Raw genomic sequence first — 17028 nt, 5'->3', positions numbered from 1 at the left:
CAAAGTCCTGGATCAAAGACATCACTGTCCCAAAGCTACACAACTCCTAAGGCAGTTGTTTTCCATGCTGTTCTGCCATAATGGAACTGATGCATCCTAAATGAACTTCATATTTTCCAGTGTAAAAATATGCATTTGGAAAATGTTAAAGAAACTAGGTCTCACTAATCTCTAAGATCAGCTAGCAGCAATACAGAGAGAACAGTAGAATGTAGACCTAAGAATGTAAAATAAGAGCAAATGTATGATCAATATAGATAAGCAAATTAAAGTACAGGTTTCATGGTAGCATGCATAACCTACATGCCAGCACAAAATCAGTTAGGCTCATTATTTTCTATTTACTACAGACTGAAAACACATACACAATCAGTTTCTGTATCAGAAGAGATTAGAGACATAAAATAGTAGGGTGTCATTATCACCACACTTCCAGCCTCTTCATTATCTACAAGGCGAGAGAAAAGTCCAGTTCAGCTGGGTGGTGGATAAAACTGAAATGATCATTATACGAGTTGTAGTTTAGAGAGGCTTTCAGACTACAGATATAATTTCTCTACAAAACATGAAAATATGGTGAAACAGTGACTTTAAGAATAGGATTTTCTAATGAACATTTTGATAATCATGAGTGATACTTGATGAGTTACTTGAGAAGAACCATAAATGAACTTTTGACACTATTGTTGAAAGACCGTGGAGTGGCATTCAAGCAAGGAACTGAGTAGATCCCATTCTGTGATCTCTTTTTTAGAGACTATCTATGCATGCTATTCAGTTTGTTCAGTGATAATATATATTCATTGTGCAAACGGTATTGTTACTATTTTCCAGAACTGTGTAGGACACCCGCATACACTGAAAACTTGATGCCTGCTGAACTTGTTTTATTGTGATATGTCTTATACTGATAGCACAGCAAAGCTAAGGCAGTCTGTCAAAGCAAGTGGCCAGCTACGTGACATACAGAAGGTTAATGGAAAACAAATGGCTGTACTTTTTAAATTTGCAGATCCTGTGTCAGCTTATACACATAGAATGAGAAAGATTTGTGTAAAAATCTACTACGACACCAATTTATCTTGGGTCTATATCATTTGTTCACTAGTACTGCATGCAGAGATTTCCAGCAAAGAGAGCAGGTGGAAGGTCTGATAATGACAGACAGTACTTTGCTGGATTGATGGAAGTAGGAAGCCAACTGATCACGAACCTACAGCTTTTACAGGTAGCTGTAGAGCAGAAACATTTATGCCTGCTGTGAAGCCCTCTGGAGTTATAATACTGATTAGTAGGGATGATTTCGAAAGCTGTTAGTGAGAGAAACAGTGGGATAGCATATTAGACAGAATACTCTTCAAACAGGGAGTACAGAAACAGGTTTGGGTTATTCCAGTGAGTCAGTTTAAACTAGGGATCCTATGAAAAAATGTAATGCCCATGAGAAAGCCAAGTGGATAGCTGAGAAGCAAAGCTTGCAAGGATCCTCCCAGGTTATTGAGTCTGGGGTCTTCTTTATCAAATAATTTCTTATAGAATTCTCTTCATAAACTTAATTTATGGATACAAGTACTTATGCAAGAAAATGTTTTCAAGGTGATTGCTGAAGAGTATTCTATGTTCTTAGAGAGAGTAGATGGAAGTGTAATGGATACATTAGAACACCAAATTCAGTTTTCCTAAAATACAATATGATAATTATAAGAAATGTATTGGCTCAAAAATATATATATATATTAATAAAAAAAATGAATCTGGTGCAGTGAAAAGTGTGCAGTTTAATTTTAGTTATATGTTATCTGAGTGGTGGTATCAGTCTTAAATCTAAAATCACACAAAGAAGATCAGGGACATCGCATCCTTTGGCCAGCAATGAAATGCTCTCTGTTCATGTATTGACTGAGGTGAGATTTGCCAAGAAGAAATTCTTACCTGAGAAGGGAAGAAGTTTTAGCATTTCTAAAGCTGAGCCTTCAACTGGTAAAAAAGGATAGGGAAGAACACGTGCTGTAAGAAAAGAAAATTTCAAAGCTTGCTTTGCCACAGACAAATCGACCAAGTCTTACTTTGCAGAATCCAGAATGTTGTTATAGCTTCTCATAACAAACCTCAACATGATTTTCCCCTAGCTTGAAGGGTTCTGCGATGCTATAGTAAGGAGAAAATCTTGGCAAAAATACATAAAGCAGACAAATAAACAACAGCAACAACAACAAAAAAACACCACACCATAGACTTCAAAAAAGAAAGCTAAGAGCCAGACAAACATAAAGTGAATGGAAAGACTGTGAATATCTGCTTTTTTCTTATTCTCATAACTGTTAAGCCTTCAAAAAGAATTCATGGTATGACAGGCTATAGTGAATTAGAAAAAAAACAACAGCAATAACAAAAAACAACCCTAGATATAGTCAATGATAAATTTATTCATCACATACAAATTTGAGTGATAAAGAAATGCTTGATCTACAAGCAGACGCCAGAGAGAATACTGAAACTGGCAAAGGTGTGAATTGTAGATAATTTCCTCCAGGGCCAAAAAATGGTAGCACTCCTGTAATTGCATCTTTGGGGGAGAATCCAGAAAAGAATGGAGGACAAGGCGAGCAGATCACTTGATTGGACTCTGCTGTCAAAATTTGAACTAAGAAAAAACTTTGTTTCAAAACAAGGTGTATTCAAGTTCATGAAAATCAGAGTAATGAAACAAAAGAAAAGAAACTTCATGAGCTCCGCACTGCACTGAGATAAATTTGCTAATTCCCTCAAGAATAATCCTATGAATGTTATTGTATTAGTATTACTCACTGAACTTGGCAAAATATGTAAAGCTAAGTGTAAATCTGTAAAACAGATATCTCTTTTCCATTCACTCTCAACGTACAAAATACTGAAAATATTAAATCTTTCCTCTACTATAGCAAGAAGAAGGCTGGCATGCTTGGAAAAAAAGGCAAAGCACTTAAGTATTTCCTTGGACAGTCTCAATTTCTGTTTATGCATCTGAGATTTTTTGCTTAAAATGAACTACTCCCTTTCCTGATCACAGAGAGCTATTCAAATACATTCCATACAGTGTCAGTGGGCTCAACATTGGTCAGGAAAGGCCCTGGCTGTAATCACCAGGTACTGGGAAACATGCTGTTCCACTTCACCTTCACAGATCTGTACTTGGGAAAAATCTGCAGTGAAAGGCAGCCAAGAGCTGAACTCAGCAGAGCAGCAGCAGAAGCAGCTTGAGGAAGTACCAGCAGATGATGTCAGAATAATTTAGGTTTGAGTGAGAGCCAACTTTTTAGGCCTTGCAGGTCATTTCATCCAGGAAGAAAAACTGGCAATAAAATCACGTATTTGGGTAATTGGGAAAAAATGGTGTGTCATCAAAGATGTGCACAAGGACTGTTACAAAGAATGTGCTAAGAACGTGCAGCAAATGTTAGATTTCTTGTTCCAGACTTGTACCCTAAAGTACCCTACAAAGATATCCTTGAGCTATAACTGTATCAGATCTAAACGAGGGTAAATTATGAGGGTAAGTTAAATCAAGTATAATGTTATATTAACTAAACTGTGTGCTTCTAGTATCTTATCTGTCTTTGGTATGACTTATGTACTGCACACTACCTGTTTTCACACATGAAGTTAAATATAGCTGTAATCAATCAATTTCATACAGCAGAAATCCTAGTAACACCCTCCAACGTCTTGGCCTCTGATTGTTGGTGGTGGTGGTTGTGGTGATGTTTTTTTGCTTTGGCTTCTGGTTGTGGGTTACAAATAAGCTAACTCAAAGAGGAACCAAGTATATCTAACTGTTGATTTCAGACCTTAATTTAACATGTTCTTTAAAAATTAATGGCTAAGACTCAACAGCTTCTCTGGGAAATTTATTCCAGGGTTTCAACTCTCTTACTGTTAAAAAGCTTTTTTCTTATGTAACCAAAGTCTCCCTTGCTTCAGATAAAGACTGTAAGTTCTTGTTCCAGCCCTAGTGTAACTAGAGAATGTATCTTTCCTCTTTGCGGTTCTTTTATATCTTTAATGTGTATCATAACTCCTCAAAACCACCTCTAGATTAAATTATTTCTTAGTTATGTTCTACAAATGGACACTTAATTGTGCTTTATACCATCTTCACTTCCAGTTCATTTTTCCATATTTTTCTTCTTACCAGTTTCTATCCTGTCTCTCTTAGCAAAATTACACAACCAGAGAATAAGACTGTAATTTCTTGGTGCCAAAGACTAACTGCTATCTTGCCTGTGTAGAGCTTTTGGCTCATTTGTGATTAGTCAAGCAATACTCAATAATGAAAAGACACATTTCCCTTGAAATTTGTTGCCAACCTGAAAATATATGTCCAGCAAATATAGGCTCTTTATATTGTAATACAGGCAATATGAAATTTATCTTTGACTACATATGACAAATACATTTCAAAACCTTGTGAGTCAGAGGAAGAACCTAATTAAAAAAAAAAAAAACTTTTAAAAAATAATAAAAAAAAAGCTTCACGGAGAAAGAAGTTGGGTCTGGAAGATAGCTGTCTCCTACCTCCATATTATCTACATAATTACTAGTTAATTACCATTTAATTACTATCAGAGAAAGAAAATTATTTCTTCAATGAAATCAAGAAACTAAGAGTCTTACTGGTGACATACATAGCCCATGATTATCTCCAACAGAAGCTGTTCTTCTAACCACTATTGTCCTACAGATCTGCTCAAGATTAGAATGTCAACTTTCTATGCCCTTCATTATAATGACTGAAAAAAACATACGCCTGTAAGCAAGGCATTGCTACTGAAATCCAATATTTGAGGTGATGCTCATCAGTATATTGCCCTACATTTGGTTTAACTTCTTAGAGGAAGATTGCATTGTGGAATGGTCATAAGCTTCCATTTAGCAACTATATCTAAAGAATTAAACAGGCTTTGCAAATTTTGTCTTATATTCCCATTTCACATAGGTATTAGCTTTGCCTTTTCTTTAATTTCTTTTTAAACACAGCAAAATCATCCTGAGAATAGAAATAATAACAGTGAAGAATATATCCTTTCACATTCTTTCTCTTGCTGCTCCAGGATCTTTTTGCACTTCCCTATTAAATCAGAGTGATTTTTTTTTCTAGCTATTTTCTATCTTCTTTCAGTCCATTATAATTTAGTTGTTTTTAATTATAATTATTATAGTTTCTCAGGAATACCCATCTCTGTGCATAAAAAGAAAGGAAAAAAAAAAAAACACATTAAAATAGTTCAGGTATGTTCACCTATCCCTGCTCTTTAGGACCCCAGCAATAAGTCATACTGACTTATCAAGTATGTGAAATTATCTTTTCCAATATTATCCAATTAAAGTGTCTAGCTTTTGGTGGCTAGCTCTTTATCTGTAGGAAATCCTACTTTTATCTTATTTTCCCTAAAGTATTTAGTTGCTAAACGTGTTCAAACTTAATCAGACCCCCTCATATACTTGAAATCTCAGTAATACATTATTTGTACCATATACAAATTGTGTTCACTTATCTCTGTAGATACATAATTTCAAGAGGTTTAGATTTCAATTTTTTTTTTTCTGTCATTTCTGGGTGTTACGTTGCATAAGCCTGACTTCAGTAAACAGAAGCATTCTTGTAAGAGTAGGATATTTTTCCTTATAAATTTGCTTACTTTTTCTTGAGATTTAGCTTGTTGACTTGGGGGAAAAGAAATAGAGAAAGCAGAGTAGAGGGGATTCCTAGGCATAAATTATAAATAAAAAAATATTTGCCAAATATCTGTGTTTTGTCTCGTATTGGCCATGTACAAAACCTTGTGCAATTACAGCTTCAGTACCATGCCCAGCTGCTTAAACTCCACTTCATATATCAGTGACAGTTCATCAACAGTCATTGGCATACAAAGAACAGTATTATATCTCTACTTAAGTGACTGAGTTTCTTTCTACTGTGGATATATGTATATATATATATCTTACACTTATTCTGTTCTAATTCAGGAATCTAAAAAAAAAAAAAAAGAAATTTGATATTTAAGTGAATTTGATTTTAATATAAAATGACACTGTCATGTAAGTCATATTTCAAGCAAGATCTAAAGATCGGAAGATTGATACTCTGCGTGGAATTGGGCATTTTCTCACTATCCAGGCTGATAGTTTGCAAAAGAGTGCTGAGAGGTTAGTACTACCATAATATCAGGGCACATAGTCTGTCTTAGAGGGTAAATGCACCATGAAAATTCAGACTCAGCAGTTCTTCAATTTCAAGACTGAGGACGAATTCAGCCTGTAAGTAATACTCATGTTCTGTAGGAAGTGCTGAAGCTTCTGACCTGAGAGACACTACTTATCAATGCTGCACACAGCTATCTGGTCTACCAAGAACAGGATGAGCTGAAAAAAGGTTATCGTCCATGTACAACACGGGCGTATTTACTATAATTAACCAATGTCTGATGGTATCATACTGCAGATCATAGACTGCTAAAGCCATGTGAAGAGTCATTGCTTTGTACCAAAGATATGAGGTTTACCTGCTAAATGAAGGTAAAACAAAGATAAGAGTAGTTGTAAGAACAGCCATGAACATTCATAGAAGGGTCTATCTAATCTCATCTAATCTTCAGCCATGACCTGAAGCAGAGGCCTGCAGAAAATTAAGAACAAGGCAAACACTGGTGTTATTTCCCTGATAATACATCTATTGCCTCCATATATTTTTGTTGTGGCAGGAATCTCCTGAAACTGATGTAGATTGCCTGTACAGTAACTCTCCATAGAGCAGTCTTCAAGAACTTTTCCAGTCCTTCCTTGAAACTTTTCAAACTTCTTGCATCCACATTTGGCAGTGTCTCTTGGCAGTTTCTCCTGTCTACTACTTGTATGAAAAGAAAAAAAAAAAAAAAAGAAAAAAAAAGAACACCTCCTTTTATTAGTTTGAAAACTTACTTGTTAAATTCACTTGATGGCCCTTGTCTTTTTATTACATAGTCAATAGGTCATGAAAGGTCTTTTTGGAGTTCTGCAGACTGCAGTCCATATAAAAAAAAAAAAAAAAACTTACTGAAACTTATGAGTTTTTTTTTTTGTGTGAAAAAAATGTCTTTTCACAAAACTTATTGTTTATATGAACTTTCTTAACAATATTAGGTCTTCCTTAGCCAAACATATACAAATGTTTTAAATATTTAATGTTCTATTTATTTTTATCTCCTCACTTATGTGAACATAGACAATTTGCCAGTTATATTTCATACTTCAAATGACATGTGCAAGGGAAATAAATGGGAGAATTAGTATTTTAGGACAACCATTTCAATGGTAGAATTGCAGCAGGTCTCAAATGTATCAAACCACTTTTAGTTAGATAAAGATGTAGATTTGTATTATTTCAACAAAATCAAATAAGATTGTTAAATAATTTCGTATTAATTTTGTGAAAGTACTTTTCGCAAACCACAAATATGAGTGCAGTATATGTCTATACAATATGCATACAAACATGCACAGAAATTTCTCTGACTGGAGGTTTTCTCAAAAAAGTTATTCTCAAAAGATATAGGGACTGTCCTTCTAATGTCTCCTAACTAGATTTATTTTAATACCTCAATTATTGTCGTCCTGATTATAGCCAACAGTTAAAATTTTGTTCATTGGTTCATCCTGTCTTAAAATATGTTTCTACTAAATTGTAATAATGTGTTCAGAAAGGTAATTCTGCTTGGGGTAAAATACATTTTTTTCACATTGGTTCAAATACATTAGAAACAAAGAGCTTCATACAAATTAGAATAAGTTAAAAGGATGTGTACAACTTCAAGATTTTATTTTAACTTTCACAATCCATTCAAAGAAAGTCAGGCATTTATTCTCTTCATGGCTGAGTTTAATTTAACTATAGCATAATGTTAAGGAATATCACTGGTGATTTCCAGTAGACTGATGAGATTGTCTTGGGCTTCCAGTGCTAAGATCTGCTATCCTCTCTGAATAAGTATACCATCTTCTAAAGAGTCTTGAAGTTATGATTCACAGAAAAAAATGTGAGGTGAGTTAATTCAGTTAGCTTAACTAAATGTTTAAGTGAAGACAGCAGAAAGATATGCAAAGTCTTAAAAAGTTATCATTTAAAAGTTAAAAAAGACTTTCATATTCGACATTATTAACTTAAACCCATTCCTCTTTTTGTGCTGTTAAATGGCAAATCATATTCAAGATCAGCAAAACCTCTTTCGTGAAAGAGAAATCAGGAAGTAGAAAAGAAATATAAAAAGTATTAGAATAGGATTTAAATGGTTATAAAAAGTGCAATTTAGAGTATTTCTTTAACGTTAGAGAAGGCATTGAACTTGTTTGTTCAAACCACAGTGTTCAGTGGTTTCTCTTCACAGACTGATCAGTTTGTATTTTACAGGTTATACTTGTTTAATTCTATTTTTTAAAAATACTATTCAGAGACTGCATGCAAAGACTTAGACATACAAGAAGTTTGGTATTTATGTCTCAAGTTTATGTAACCTGGTAAATCCCTATGGTGGATCTCACAGATACCTACATTTGGCTGTTAAAATCCTCCAGACGTAAAAGCTCATCTCACCTAATGTTACTGCCTAAAATGTAGGGATCACACTTGAACAAGTGGTATATGTTTCTGTTATATTTCATGGGGATGAAAAGGCATCTTCAGAGGATGATTCAGTGTGCCTGTCTTAGAAAGGGATGAATTGCCCCTCTGAGGTAGCTATTTCTCTCCATAAAACATACATTTCAGATCTCTGATCTTAAGTATTGTGAATCCCCTAAGTGATGTTCTTTCAGAGATACAGAATGCCTTTTTCTTGATGTGAAAAATCTCTGAGGATGGAAACTTCAGAACTGGTTCTAATGCTTGATTATCCTAATAGTGAAAAAGTTTTAATATATCAAGTTAGAACCCCTTTTGTTTCAATTTAGCCAGCTGTCCGATGTATTTCAACCTAAAGATAATGGGTATCATATTTCCCCATTCCCAAGAAGCATGCTCCAAGTATGTCTAACAAATACCTTCAAGAGTGAACTTCCATAGGAACTGGAGTGAACATTGCCACTATGTACAACTAGTACAACAATGAGTTGTACTATGAACATAACAATTTAGGTTTTGAATCCTTCAAGAATGGCTCTCATGCTTTACACAAGACAGACATTAATAAAATGTGAAATTCATACTGGAGGAGGGACCACAGCCTCAGGCATTATCCCAACTATTCTGTTGCAAGAGTTGTGCTGATCATTTCCTGGTAAATATGGACTAATTTTAACAGACTGGTTACGCAGCTTAAGAGAACAGAACATAAAGCTGCTCTTGAGGGTAATTTTAGTGTGTGAATTCCAGAAAGTAATCCCAGTAAATTCTAGAAAGAAAACCATACCCAAAAGGTTTACACTTCCAGAAATTCTTGGGAATATTAGCTATATTGGCTGCATTAATGTCTCTGTATAATGTGTTCCTGTCTTAAAAGGAAATAAAACAGCATGCTTCTATCAAATCCATTTCATCCCACATTACTACAGTTGTGTTTCAATCATCTTTCATCATTTGAACACTTGTTTTCCAAATGTCCTACTTGTTCAGACATAAATGTCTGCACTTTGTAACATTTTGTGATGTACATAGCATACAAAGTACTTTCTGCATTTCTTGCCCAACTTCAGGGTTTAAGAAAAGCCTGCTTCACTCGGAGGTTGCAAAAGCTGCAAAATTCCAGTATCGAAACAAATACAATGAAATCGTTCTTCTTTTCCTGCCATTTCACTTTTCAGAAATAGTTGTATACAGATCAGTACAGAGTGTAGCAAACATAAAATTTGTCAAATATGTAGATGAAAAAGATATAACTGATAATCTATTGGGGTAAATTTTATATTTATTTTTATATCAGTAACATATAGAACAAGATACAAATTATAACCATTTTTACAATGTTTGAGTTGATTTTTTAATGTTTGCATCTAGGATAAATGTTTGAACTTTAAAATTATTAACCACTGCAAGCTCTAGAAAGAGGTATCTAATATGAATCAGGAAAGGACTACTTTTTGTTGTTGTTGTTATTGACATGCATCATGATGTTGTATTTAGCATTCTGATACACACTGTAAGTCAGTCACTACCTATTTTGCTATTGCTATTGTTTTTTTGCATAATAGCTTTGAATTGTCCAGGCTTGTTGCATATTTCTTTTCTATGTATCTGATTTTATTTTCAATTGCCTCAGAACAAATGAATATCCTCTGAATATGTCCTATATTTTTACCCTTTTCTCCTAGCATTATAATTCAGATTCTACCCCACATTTCCTTAATGTGTAACCGTGCTGCTTTCTTCTCATGTCTCCTTCTCCTTTACTCCTGATCCCTCCTAACAGTTTATTAGAGGTAATTTGGGAGTTTATCAGCTGGCTAAACAGAGAAAACAGATATTAAGCCTCTGTTCTCTGATAAAATTTTGACCCTTTGTGAGCTCTTATTCTCTTTCTTATTCAGTTGGAATTGTCCTGTATATTTAAAAGTGTTTAGGTGAGCCAAACTGTAACACACTGTGATCATATAACCTTAATCTCAGGAAACCGAACTAAAAATGTGACTACTCCTGAAGAACAAATCAAATAAAAGCAATTCTGTGAATATCATATATAAAGCTTGTGGTCCTCTGATATGTGCATATAATTTACTGTACATTTCAAATAAGAATTAAATTTTAAAAATGTTTAAGATTTTGTCATATGCAGTGACAAACATCAGAAATCTATACGTGTCTTTAGGACAGATTTTTCTTTTCCTTGACCCTAAGTAAACTTGAATGCAAGATATTTTAAAGCAAGACCATGTCTGTTAAAAAATCTTGAAAAATATAATGAATCATTATATTTTCATAAAAGTGTAGTTGGGTAACTGCAATTATTTCAATCTGTTTGTAGTTTTTATATGCTGCTTTGTATTATTGTAATATCTGATGTGGCTGTTAAGTGTCCTTCCTACAAGGTTTAATAATAAATTATCTCCTTTATCTTTGCTTGTTTTCTCAGTGAAAAAAGCAATTGAACTGAAATCAAGAGGAGTCAAGATGTTGCCCAGCAAAGACAGTAACCACAAAAATTCTGTCTGTAAGTTGTTTATACCATTATCTTTAGTGACTGCATATATCTTCTGGAATGTGCAAATCAGAGGGAGAAATGTTTGGAAGCTATGGTCATAAAATGGTCATTATGTTTTCAGTTGGTATTGAATTTAGAACTCTGCTGATAATACTGAGGGTGTAAAAGGTAGAATATGGTGTTGTAATTCATGAAAAATATGGGTGTATATAAAAAAATAATAATATTTCAGGATGTTTAGAATTTAGAGATTCAGAAGACAAGTTAGCAATCCAGGCAGAACAGTGCCATACAGACTTTGTCAATTCAGTACAGAGGGCAGTGAAAGCATGTTGGCATTTTATAGATTGAGGTTTACACTTCATTATCTTTTCCTTCCCCTCAGTTAGTATCACAGATCTAATTCTTCCCCCTCCTTGTCACACTATGCTCTAGTGACCGTCTATTTCCAGGCCTGAGATGTAGCACAGCAGGGGTTAAGAACTGCTGCAATTCCCAGCTTCTCAAGAGGATGGAGATCACAGCATCACCTTCCCTTCATTATGTGTTTAGTGCACTCTGGAATGACACCTATTTAGTCCCTCTGCACCTTTTTCCCCATATATAGTGTGAGGATAAAATCAAGATGTTATATATAAGATTGTGAAGCTGTTTATTTATTTATTTATTTATTTATTTATTTATTTATTTGAGCATCACTTTCCCTGAACAACTGGCAATCTGAGAGCTCTTTTTCCATTAATGAGGCCAGTCTTGAAAAATAAAAAGCAATATATATATATACATATATATATATATATATATAGGAAAGCAGAGAGTCCATTTGACTAACAAAAAGCCAGAGGGTAAGCCAGTCAGTGTTCACCCACAACTCATTAAAAGTGCTTGTGTAATGACTAAGACATATTTGAATAAGTTAATTCTTCGTGTAATAACACTGAACTCAATGGAGTGAAACCCCGGCAATGTTTGCCTCATTGTGTGGTATTCTGCAAGTACAGAGAGAATGAGTGTCTTGAAGGCTAATGTCTAGAGGATATGATTTGGTCTCTGTGTTTCTGCAGTGCTCTGTTTAATGCAAAATGAGTGTATTTGTATGCTCACTGGAACAAAAGAGGCATGATAATTTTCTGCTTTAAATATTGCACATTGATGGTGTGGCATTCAAAAGGAACTTTTTGTGCAATGTGTAGCAGAAAAAGTTGATCCATCTCTTTGGTGTTTGTATCTGAATGGGTGATTATTTCATTATTTATAAGTTATTTCTGGGAGCTGTGTGATCTCTACTTACACTCTCAGAACACATGCTGTCAGACACCACGTTTAATTACAGAAAGTGGAAGTAAGACAGGCTATGGAAAAAAATATTATAAGGTAGTTTGCTGTTGACTTCAAATATAATGTCTTTGTCTTTTTTGTGTTTTGATTCATGAAGCTCTGTATCATGTCTGACTTTTCTACATAAATCTAAGTTTATTATTATTAGCATCACGTACGTGGAACAAAATATTAGATTAAAATACAAATAGTTGGACTCATATTTTTCTGCTCTTTCTGGTGTAAGCCCTTAGTATTTAACCATTTTTATTGCCAGTAATTGTGTAGATGGAAAAAGTAATTAGTAGTTCAACTTACAAATTCCTCTTTAGCAATGGATATTACCCTTTGATTCCAATTAGCAAATCTCTGGAAAAGCAAAGAAATTAAATACTAACCCTTCTCCCCTTTTTTGTATTGTAGATCTGTTTAATATTCTCTGTTTATAAAGCAGAAAGCTTACTTCTCCATTTTGATTTATGCAGGATAGATGGAATACGAATACCAGCATGGCAAATGCTGTAAGAGCATGCCCTGCAAACACCTAGATGTGTGCACTTCCCCTAGGTCTTCCACCCAAGCACAGCCTGCGAACAGCTGCAGAAGGCACTTCACAATGGCACAACTGATAGAATTTAGGCAGAAAACGTCAGCAGTGTACTGATTATTCCTTGTGGGATGCAGTACGGTATCTCAGTCTTTTTGGTACTATCTCAGTCCTGCCCTCCTGGACTTGCCCCAACTCGTAGTTGCTTTGTTTCTTGCCATCATTTGTGAACAGTCAGGTAGCAAAGCATGGCTTTGGGATACAGGTATCTTGGTAGAAAGCATTACGTGTCACTCCCCAGGGAAAGAACACATTCTTGCCTTATTTTTTTTTTTATTTTATTTTCTGTCAGGACACCTGAAGGAAACACATCGAGCAGGGAGCCTGATGCACTTGAATTATGATTAATTTGTTCAAAGAAATGGGAAAAGAATGGGAAAGATTGAGCTAAAATGTGGTTCCAGTTCATCCAGTGTGAGCTGACCTACTGGGACCTTAAGTAGTACACTTAGCAAATTTCTGGAAGAGTAAACTGGGAGAAAGTAAATGCACGGGCAGCTCCGATGGAACCTGTTTCACGGTTGTTCCTCATTAGTACTTGAGCTGTCACAAACAATGACCAAATCTAATTCCTTTTGTCATCTGAAGCCGATCTCTCAGATGAGCAAGGAGAGAGTTTTACTTTAGGAATCTGCACAGAGGAAGCATATTTTATTACATCTGGTTTAATATTCATCTATTTAGTTGTCTGACCGTGAGGACAGACCAGCAGCAGCCACAGCTCTTAAAAAAAGTTTTTCTAGGCAAGTAGGAGAATCCTGTAGTTTATCTTTTCAAACCTAGCCTCTGATACCAGGCAGTTACTGTCGATCCTTCGATCATTCCATGTGCAAAGGATAGTTAGTTTTTTAAAAGGTTTTTCTCTCTTCAGGATACCAGTTTACAGAATATTGAGAAGTCAGGGCCATAACTGCAGCCTTGCAACCTAGCACCTTTGTGTCTCTTTGGCCCCCATGCAGCAGCCCATGGACAGAGCAGGGTTTGGAGAGCAGACAACTCCAGCAGCCCCTAACATGATGAGGATTAACTGGGATAGCTCATTTCCTGAGTTTGCTCTTGTTAAAATGTAAGACGGATACTCGTGTGTGAATTGTCATGTTCTTACAAAGTGAGAGAGCTGAAACAATTTCAGCCTTTTTTAAGTATTATTTCAAAATATTTCAGATATTGGAAAAAAAAATATTTTAAATATATTTAAAAGCATGGTTTTTTTTGGAATGAGTAAGATTAATATATCCTCAAAGCTTTGCTACAGGATTGATCAAAACAGTTCTTTACCCTGGAGATGAAAAAAGAGCTATTTTAGGACAATGATTTTTGCCATGTAGGACCAAAGAACAAATGAGTTTACAGACTCCGTATTGATTAGTTGCAGCACATTAAGGTAATTAATGGCACGTGCTGTTGAAATTATAGTGATTATCAAAATGGGATTACATTGCTAATTCTGTGTGAGAAAGAAGGACAGCAGTCATTGTTTATTTTGTTGTTGGTCAACTCTGAAAAATGGCATAGTAAAGTTAAAAATGTGTTCATGGCAAAATTTCAGGATGGAATTTTCTTGCTTACCAATATATTCCTCACATTTAAAATAAATTGGCATTTTCATCTTTTACATATTTTGCTACCAATAAATGTACTTTGACAGAAACAAAATAAAGAGTAATACAAGTTTTGCTCTTCAGTTAATGAAAGACCATTTCCCTAGAAAGGACAATATTGGATTAGATGATTGTACTTAAAAGCCTAATCTTCTATCTGGTTTGTTCTTATTACTTAGTAAAGAACAATTTTTTAAGATTTTTTTTTTTACATTTTGAAAAGATCACTACTTAGAAACAGATGTGCAATGAACTCAACAAACCAATACAACGATCACTGAAAATAATCGAAAGTTTTTATTACTATTGTGTATACTGTATATTACTATTGTATATATTGTAACTATTACTAATAGATTTTATAACGAATTTTAAAGTTTATCATGACATAAACATCATTTTCTTATTTTTATGTTTAATATTTAAGTTAGCTTCTTCATTGCTTCCCCAAAATTAATTTATTTTTTAATTCATTTTTTAGGATATTTTCCTCTGAAGTATTTTAGGAAGAATAAGAAACTGTGTAGCAATTCCATATTGTTATCTTTAAAACAAACATGTAATGGAAAAATTTCCTCCAAAAATGCTAATTTTTTTATTTATTTTACTTTATTTTTTTGCTGTGTACTTATTGTTGTATTGAATCTTCAAAGGTAGCCCATCTCTTATTGAATCTGAATTTTCACAGGCTATCACATCCATCATATCATAATCAAGAAATACAGTTAAGTATTCACTGGCAGTGTTCTGACAGTTTTCAGTCTCCAATTTATAAAACACAATACACTACAAAAAGAAACACAAACAAACAAACAAACAAAACACCACAAAGCAAAGCTATCTTACTATCTAACCTTATCTAAGTTTAAACTTAATAGAATCCTTTATACTTAAATACTGTGAAGAGAATGACAAACTTCTGGCTAAAAGGATTGTCCTATGGATATTATGTTTAGAGCAAACATCCAATCAAGAAAAAGTGCAGCTCTGCATAAAGACAGGAGATTAGTGGCTGTAGACACTGTAGATGATTGAAGAAAAAAAAAAAAACAAAACGTAATTTTTGCAGCTTTGTTAAGATAGTTCTACACTCTATTCTTTAATATGAAAGTTTATGTAGATAATGATTAGTTACAACCAGAAAAGTATTCTTTTTTTAATTTCTTAAAGGAGAAAATACCCATTCTTGGCAGGTGGTTTTCAGGTTTTCAGCATCTTGGTTTAAGTTTGTAGGATGTCTTTTTAGTGAGGGGAATTTTTATAGAGAGGAGAAACAGTAATGAAACAGAGCATCTAGTGCTTTATTCTTAATTAATTTAAGAAACTTCATGTGGGAGTGAGATTGATACCTGATAATAAACAGGATGTAAAATAAACCACACAAGTAGCTATAGGTGGCTGTGTATCAAAAGATTTGGATCTTGCGTGATTAAGAGTTCTCAATATACAGTCTGCTTTTCACTGTGAATATTTCAAATACTACATGAAACTATATTTAAAAAGATATAGGCAGAAATATAACTGATATGCGAAGTGAAAAAAAGAAAAAAAGATCCTGATAGCACATAGATTTTGTCCGCTGAAATTCCTCAGGCTTATACACTTTCAGTCAAGAGCTAATTTATAAGCACTGGAGAAACAGGCATGAAATAAATCTCCTTGATCGGTCTCACTTTCAGCTAAAACAAGTAAAGTAAATATCAAAATGTTGGCAGCTTTCAGGCGTGCTTTACATTTGGGGGCACATGGTAGTCTTTGTAAATTTTCTGAACAAGACTTGGTGGATTTTGCTCAGTTCTGAGACAAAGGTGATCAGTTTGTCATTACTTCTGAAAAAAAAAAGAATAAGAAAAGTACAGCATATTAAGAGATATACTTTACTTAACTGTGAGGGAAATAAAACAACATTGTATTCTATAATATTATCTTCTCAGAGTTCCTTATAAAGATAAATTTCTAATTGTGTATTTTAGGATTTGCTTTTACAAATACAACTACCCTTTAAAAATTTCAGCTTCCTGGACTCTTCATAAAACATTTCAACACAACACAAAAAGTGACAGGCTTCACCAGAAGCTCTTTTCTGACCTTTCCTAAACATCTATCTTCTCAGCATCTTCGTTGTCTGCTGGCAGATATACCACTTCTGTCATAAGGAAAAAGAGACAGTTTGCCTAAAACTTTACTAAGAAAAGGTTATTAAAAAACAAAGTTTGAGATTAAGATTTCTTAGAGGAAACCAAATCAGAAGACTGTTATGCCCTAATATAAATATGAAGAGGTCTCTTTCCTATTAGTTGTTATAGGAATTCTGTCTGAAGTTTTAATCGTTCTCAATTGAAGTTACTCTCTGCTTGCT

At 34.1% G+C, this 17028-nt stretch overlaps 1 protein-coding gene across 1 annotated transcript in view; it reads left to right on the top strand.

Annotated features, from left to right (window-relative positions):
- Positions 1 to 17028, top strand: part of CSMD1 (CUB and Sushi multiple domains 1) — a 1150797-nt gene that overhangs the window by 729908 nt on the left and 403861 nt on the right. Inside the window, exon 7 of the mRNA XM_035542943.1 lies at positions 11076 to 11153. Coding sequence (XP_035398836.1) covers positions 11076 to 11153 — 78 coding nt within the window. The remainder of the gene's footprint in view (positions 1 to 11075; positions 11154 to 17028) is intronic.

This window comes from Cygnus atratus, chromosome 3, assembly GCF_013377495.2.
Source record: "Cygnus atratus isolate AKBS03 ecotype Queensland, Australia chromosome 3, CAtr_DNAZoo_HiC_assembly, whole genome shotgun sequence".
NCBI lineage: Eukaryota > Metazoa > Chordata > Aves > Anseriformes > Anatidae > Cygnus > Cygnus atratus.
The sequence above is the reverse complement of the archived record's forward strand: the minus strand, read 5'-3'. Positions and strand labels throughout refer to the sequence as shown.